Below are 7,280 nucleotides of genomic sequence, written 5' to 3'. Positions count from 1 at the left end.
AGGGCAGGGCTTTTTTTCATGGCCTGTCTCAGGTTCTTCATCCACTACAGTAGGAATTTACTTGTTACAGATTTGCTAGTATTTGGAAAGGAAAAAAAAAAGAAAAACTTTATCGGTAGCAGATTTTTTTAATTAATTTCCCATCATTTCTTTTTTCTTTGAAAGGAGAAAAGGAAAACAGTTTCAAAGTGAGTTTAGTTTAAGCAAATAACACCAAAGCCAGAGCAAAGTATTGTTTATGCATATGGTATTCAGGATGGATAAATCTATATGACTTCCTATTTCAAAGCTAGATGTCTTACTGTCTGCTTTCATTATTTTAAGCATAACTCTCTCACAGCATTACCTTTGAAGAGCAGAGGTAGACCTGTGGCATTTCACAGAGTTTGACAGAAGAGCCTGTGACTGCTCTCGTCTTGACATCTGGTTATTCGTTGAGTATGTGTGATGCTGACATTGCCATCAGAGGGTCTGCATTTATCCTGCCATGATTTTATTATCTAATTTGGCTAGAAAGTTCAAAGGAAGTTTAACCTAGATGACCGTTGAAGATGAACCAGGCTGTTTCTTTGCCTTTTGCCCTCATCTCGTTGCTTAAGATCCTGTACTTTGAATTTGAGCAGTATTTCTCTTGTCATTCCACCAGGTAGGAGGAAATAAATCACTCTGCAATGCCAATAGAGGTCAAAAATCCACATGATCTGGGGATATACAGAAAGCATGAACATACCCATCTTTCTGATCTATGCTTGAGTCTACAGACTACGCTTTAATATGGCTCCTCTTTTCTGTTTTCACCCTGTAAGTCCTCGGTGATTCAACAGAAATAAGTGGAAATATCTGGTGTGAGCAGGACCAGTCAAATCCTGAAACTTACTGTTTCAGAAAAATCACATTGGCCAGAAGTCATGAAGGATTTAGGAGTCTGTCTCATACATTTCACTAGGACAGAGGCTTTAGAGTGTTTTTACACGTGCAAGACTGAGGTAAATGGGGCTCACTTCACCCCAGAAACGTCACACTTGTCAGGTCTCTCCCTGCTCTGCCGTAGCCTCCTACCCGAATGCAAAGTGGTAAGAGGAGACCCAGGAGAGGTAAGAAAGCTTGGCGAGGGAGATATGTTCTTGGTAAAAATGCACTGAGTGTTTGACCAAAACTTGCATTTCTTATCTCAACCAGCTGTTGCTGGCACCACGGCCCTACCCAAGGATCCTTGCAAGTAGTTATGAAATTCTGCTTTATTTTAATGAGTTCCCACTGTTCTCGCAGCATGGCAGTGACAGTCATGTATGACTTGGGGAGCTCTGGTTATTGTCGTTACACGATGCACGCTCTGATTTCTCTTGATTTTCTGCACCAGGATGAGGAGGAGATGGAGGAAGCCACCAATCAAAAGCTCGCCCTGCAAAAGGCCAAGGAAGTGGCAGAAGTCAGCCCCATGTCTGCAGCTAACATTTCCATAGCCGCGTAAGCATTGTTTTATTATTTGGGGACTTTATCATTTGGTTTCTGTTTTTCAGTGTCGATATATGTCTGTTCAAGTGGAGCATCCCACAGTACTCTGTGAGCCCTTTTATACCATCTCTGTTACTGACAGGACTTTAGGTTGACGGAATACTTCAGTGCTGATCTCTTAACCATGAATTTAATTAAGTATTTCTTTGTTTTTCTTTGTAATGCCTCATGTTTTGCCTTGCTATAATAACTGTATTTTAGAAGGATTTTTTTAAGCTGTCCTGGGATAGATTTCACCAGGTGAAGTGTTAACATTTCACTTTGGAATTTTAATTACGAGAGGTATGTGTGCACATAATGTATTAACTATTCTTTAATGATCTTTGCTTTGAGAATTTAAGTGTAGAGGCATCCTCCTAAATAGCAGACTGAAAAATATGCTTGAATGCTTTTTCTTTGCTATTTGAAAGAGTGCTGGGCTGAATAAAATCATGTATGCGAACAGTCACTGGTTTGTAGCTAGAAACATCAATTTGCATTTTCAGATGCAGGCTTTTCTGCATGGATGTGGACATCTGCACAGATTCTGTGATACCAGAATCCTTCCAAAATGTTGTCTTGGGGCTCACCTTTTCATATACACTGATCTAAACTGACGTGAAAAATTGATATGTAGGTGGAAATACTTGTCTGGATGTAGCAAGGTGGGGGTTGGTCTCTTCTCCCAAGTAACAGCGATAGGACGAGAGGAAATGGCCTCAAGTTGCGCCAAGGGAGGTTTAGACTGGACCTTCGGAAAATGAAAGAGTGGTCAGGCCTTGGAACAGGCTGCCCAGGGAAGTGGTGGAGTCACCATCCCTGGAAGTATTTAAAAGACGTGTAGATGAGGCGCTTAGGGACATGGTTTAGTGGGCATGGTGGTGTTGGGTTGACGGTTGGACTGGATGATCTTAGAGGTCTTTTCCAACCTTAATGATTCTATGATTCTGTGATGTTGCTGAGGTCAGTGCAGAGTTCTGCCTGCATGGGATTACGGGCCTGTGTTTGAGACATGCCTACCTTGAATGGATTTACTTAAAAATATGTCATTTTTAAAGGTTCATTTACCTCTTCTGGAGTTTTAGCATCAGGATTTCCAGCATCAAAAAAATTGTTCGTGGGTTTTACTGAGAGCTGCTGATATTTTCCAGCTCCCTTTTGCAGGGAGACCTCCAAAGGCTGGAGAAGCTCAAGCTCAAGAAAAAGAAATTTCCTGTTCAATTTTAGACCAAAGTATCTGAAATACAGCAGGATCCCTGTTTGTTCCTTCAGTGTAAATCTCTTGAGACCCTTGTTAGTGGGAGTTTAATCCACTACATCAAAGACAATAGATGTGAAGGAAAAGAATATTATTAACTTGACTATTTTATTCTTCTTACCATTTTATTTTGCAATTATTGCTTTAATCAGCTCCTATTTATGCCATGTCTGTTTGTTGGTTTTGAATATAATCCTTTTCTTACAATGATTTCCTGTCCAGTCTTGAAAAGAAGTCAAATGAGGATATTTGCTCTTGTTCTTTGATTAATTTCCTGGTACTGTTATTTTAAAATGCAAGATAATGATTCTTATTTTCTTCTTTTTTAATCAAAGGCATAGTGCATGTGAAGATTTCTTAGAAATCAGGAAAAAAAAAAAACCACACTTTAGTGGAGCTAAGATTTCACACCACATTGTTGGTTGCTTAAAATAACCTTATTCCATGATTTTTCACCATGCTTTCCCCTGGTTTTCAATATCACAGGGCCAGTTTTGTGACTACAATTGAAAGTGAGTACAAAATTGTGGATTTCAGCTTACTTTGCCTCAAATTGTATCTGCCCAGATCCCTACCTTCCACATTTATACAGGCAGATAATTAGGCTTACAAATGAACACATTTGAAAGTGCAGTCGATTGCTTCCACATCTACTAACCACGGCAACATCGCGCATGCTGTGTGTGAGCCGTCATCTAACAACCGTCGCGTGACTTCTCGTTATCTCTGCTTCCAAGGCCACTCACAACGCTCGCAGGACTTTAGTTTGGAAGAAGAATGCGTTAAGGTCAATAGGTTGGTGACCAAATGGACAATGACATAGAGGAGAAGGCGAGGGAGAAGTTACATTTGTGAGAGAGAAATAGGTGTATGGATGGGTTGCTGGCTGGTGATCTAAAAGATATTTAATGAATGCATGCCAAAGTGATTTGTTTAATGCATAAATACATCCATAGTGAACTCCAAAGGGGCTTAGCAGCCACAGCTTTCAGGTTTGCAACACCTATCCCTTAGATATCTCTATGCGATACAGCAGGGCTGATGATAGGGACCCATGGCGGACAGCCAGGTGTACCCCATTACTTCATTTCTTATGGTCTTAAGCTACGCAGTGGTCCTGAAGTTGGAGCAGATGCCGTATTAGTGGCAACACCTGTCAGATCAAGCCTCTGAGGCAATTCGAGCTGGACGTGCCAAGAATGAAAAAGTGCTGGGGATGCTTGGAAGTGGGATTTTTGGCATATGGAAATATTACTGCAAAAAGCAAACATCTGTAGAGCTTGGGAACCCCTAAGTGGCTGGTGAGCAGGGCCTGGGAGAAAGTGGGACTGAGCTACCAAAGGCCTGCTGCAAAGGTGGGTCTACCCTATTGGTTTACATTTTTATTTTCTCCTAAGGAACAATTTTTTAGTTTTAGAATTTGATTTTATTTTCATAAATGAAAATATGAATTTCTATAACAACAGGCATCTATAGCATCGATCAATGTTCTGAAAACATCAACATTTTCTCTACCCACATCAATCAAAACAGGTCTCTCAGGTGTTAGCAGAGGGCACCATGTCTTGCATTTCCTTAGTCATGATGTTCATGTTCCTGGCCTGCTTGTCCACCTCCCACAGAGGTGATAAAGCTGTCCTGGGGCTGAGTCTGGTGAAAAGTCTTATCGGTGGTTCTGCTGCTTCACCAGCAAGGTGCTGTGCTTGCTGTTTTGGTTCTTGCCCTTCTCAGTCCTACATCAAGGACTGAGAGCATCTATCTTCCCCTAAGCCTCCTTCCAGGCCATTGCATACTCTGTAGTGTTGTATCTGCTCCTCCACCTCAGGCATTTTTCCTGTGCAAATGCAGCGTGTGCTCGTGGTTTGTATGCTCCTGTGCCTCCAGTTTATCTGCACTGGTTCTTCTGCTCTCCTCTGCTGTTCAAGCCTCTCTTCATAACTGAGCTCCAGGAACTGTTCAATTTATTGCATCAGTTGCAAAATGTCCTTTCCTAGGCATAAGAAACTGGTTGCTTATTTAGCACATCAGCCTACTTGGAGGGTCCGAAGAGGTACCTTCACCTTTACACATGCAATAGGTTGCACAAATTGTTTTGTTGTCGATAGATGGTGAAGCGCTATGGTGTCTTGGGGATCTGTTTTAATAATACACTCATTATTACAGTGGCGTCGAGATATCATTTGTCTTGCAGCTGACTCAAAGTGCTTTATTACAATATTCTACTTGCATTCGGTTTGTAGCTGCTACTTCATCGATTTCCCAGGACTTCTATGGTTTGTCTTCTGCTCCACCAAAGGGACTTAACGTGAACAGATTTGTCCCACTGCAGTTTGTTTTTTCACCTGGTGAACTCTATCCTGAATAGGCCTTTTTGTTTTGTGGTTTTTCAGGATTAAAGGCTAGGATGGTACGTTGTTTTTGTCATTGTTGCAATGTTTGGTTTAAAACAGAGTATCTGTTTAACGTGTGTTATTGCATTTTAATTTGAGTCCATTGTTTCATTCTTATTTTTGTCATTTTTTTTTTTTTGTTTTCTGTTTAGCATTTTCCTTGCTTTGTTGTTTCTGGAGGTGAGTTTCTGGGTTTGTTCAGTTTGCCCAGCATTGTCTTTAAGAACCTCTGTTTCGTACAACATTTAAACCACTCACCTCTTGAACTGAGCGACTGTACAGACTGACGGGTCTTTAGAGCAAACCATTGGTGCAGCTTCCTCGGCGGCAAGAACGGAGGAGGGGGGAAAAGGGTAATAATACTCAGGCGATGGATGTGCAAAGCACTTTGTGGTCCCACTGTAAAGGCACCAGTGGAAGGGAGAGCCGTCAGACTCATTTGAAGACCCCAGCGCAAACACAGTTTTATTTTCTGTATTTGCCTAACCCGAAGCCTGAACTCCCCGTGTTTGGGTTCTTCCTCCACCTTTTCTATTCCAGCCAGAGATGCACCAATGGCACGTACAAAAGGGGCTGTGATAAGCACACCCAGCCCAGCACGGGCCAGCAGACCAGCCGGAGAGGACACAAGCTGCAGCTTACCCGGCACCCAGAGCCCATGTATTTTCCAGTGGCCTCTCTTCACCTTTTCGTGGGAAAAGTCTTAAAATAGCAATTTCAACAGCAAGCAAGTGCTAAATTTGTAGGAACCTGCTAAGTAGTTATGCTGAAGTCATGCTGAGTGAAACTTTTTGCATTTTGTTACTTACGGATTTTATTTAATTCCATGTGGTAATGGGTTACAGTTGTAGCCAGACCCAAGGAAATTATTTAAGCATAGGTAGAGGATGTGAGTTCTGGATGGGAGGAGAACTTCCCATATGTTGTGGATGAAACTTCGTAGAAAGTGGCAGAGACATGCAACCTGGGCACCAGACCTAAACACTGTCTATAGAATTGCCCACTACCGTTTTTCAAAGTTACACGTGCTTTCCCAGGACAACCTTCCAACCTCCAAAGACCTCTTCCTCTCTCCAGGCTCTGACTGGTTTCTGCTGGTCCCTCACACGGTTGTTCAAAGCAGTTTACATTTTAATTGCATGCCCACAGGTGGATACTGCCTGTTAATGTGACCGAGTTGACTACTCATTAGAAAAGTGCCAAGAGCAAACACAGGTGGCACATCATTTCACAGTGACTTCTCAGAGGTGTCTGTCCCTTTTGTACAGGCCTGGGGAAGAAGGGGGGGAGTTGCTTTGTTTCTCCAGGACATTTTCCATCTCAGAGGCTCCATATTTTCCTTTTGTCTTGGGAATACTATGGTCTGTTTCCAAATCCCTGTTGGGCTGTCGGAACCCAACAGGACCCAGCAAGAAGTGTGCCTGAACACCTAGCCCATAAGCATCCCATGTTGGGTGATGTGTAGACTAGAAGAGGTGTTCTTTTTCTCTTGCTGGCTTGTGATTTCTTCCCTTTCTTTTTTCCCCTGAAGTGTGTTGATGCGTGAGGTACTGTGACTCCTCCCGTTAGTTTGCCTTTTTGCCCTTGCTGTTGGTGTAACGGTGACTCAGCTGCACCTAAAGACACTCTCTTGTACTCTGTCCCTCAGGGATGGTAAGTAGCAGCGAGTAAAGCTCAAGTACTTCTGTCATTTTGATTTGGAAAAGGAGGCTGTCTTTCCTTCGTGGCTTTACACCCTGCGGTTCCAGCGCAAATTTAGACAAATTTATGGTTTCAAAAAGGCAGACTCCGGCAGTGGGAGCAGAGGAGTGAACCTGGAGTGCTGCAGGACTTGCATAATGTTGGCTGGCCAAGTTACAAGGATACTTGGCAGGATCAGAGCGTGGCCTGTGTCCTGCACTGCACCAAACGAGGCAGGGATAAACGCAAAGGTTCATTCAAGCCTCCTGCTGAGGGATGTTGAGATCTGCTTTCAGCAATTAAAAGCAAAATTTCCACAGGTATTGCACAATGCTGGTGCTGACTCAGGTAAATTAGGGCAGCCCAGTACATTCTCCTCCATCGCGAGTTTTCCACTTGTTTTGCCCAAGAAATTCCTCACCCATGCTTGAGACATTCGTGCAGTCAAGGACTTGTTC

At 42.8% G+C, this 7,280-nt stretch overlaps 1 protein-coding gene across 1 annotated transcript in view; it reads left to right on the top strand.

Moving 5' to 3' along the window:
* Positions 1-7,280, top strand: part of LOC104072818 (voltage-dependent N-type calcium channel subunit alpha-1B-like) — a gene marked incomplete at its 5' end in the record, with an annotated part of 160,508 nt that overhangs the window by 62,719 nt on the left and 90,509 nt on the right. Inside the window, one exon of the mRNA XM_009572401.1 lies at positions 1,361-1,467. Within this exon, the coding sequence (XP_009570696.1) occupies positions 1,361-1,467 (107 nt within the window). The remainder of the gene's footprint in view (positions 1-1,360; positions 1,468-7,280) is intronic.

Source organism: Fulmarus glacialis, unplaced genomic scaffold (genome assembly GCF_000690835.1).
Source record: "Fulmarus glacialis isolate BGI_N327 unplaced genomic scaffold, ASM69083v1 scaffold4552, whole genome shotgun sequence".
NCBI classification, from domain to species: domain Eukaryota; kingdom Metazoa; phylum Chordata; class Aves; order Procellariiformes; family Procellariidae; genus Fulmarus; species Fulmarus glacialis.
Note: the sequence above shows the minus strand (reverse complement) of the source record. Positions and strands in the feature narration are given on the sequence as shown.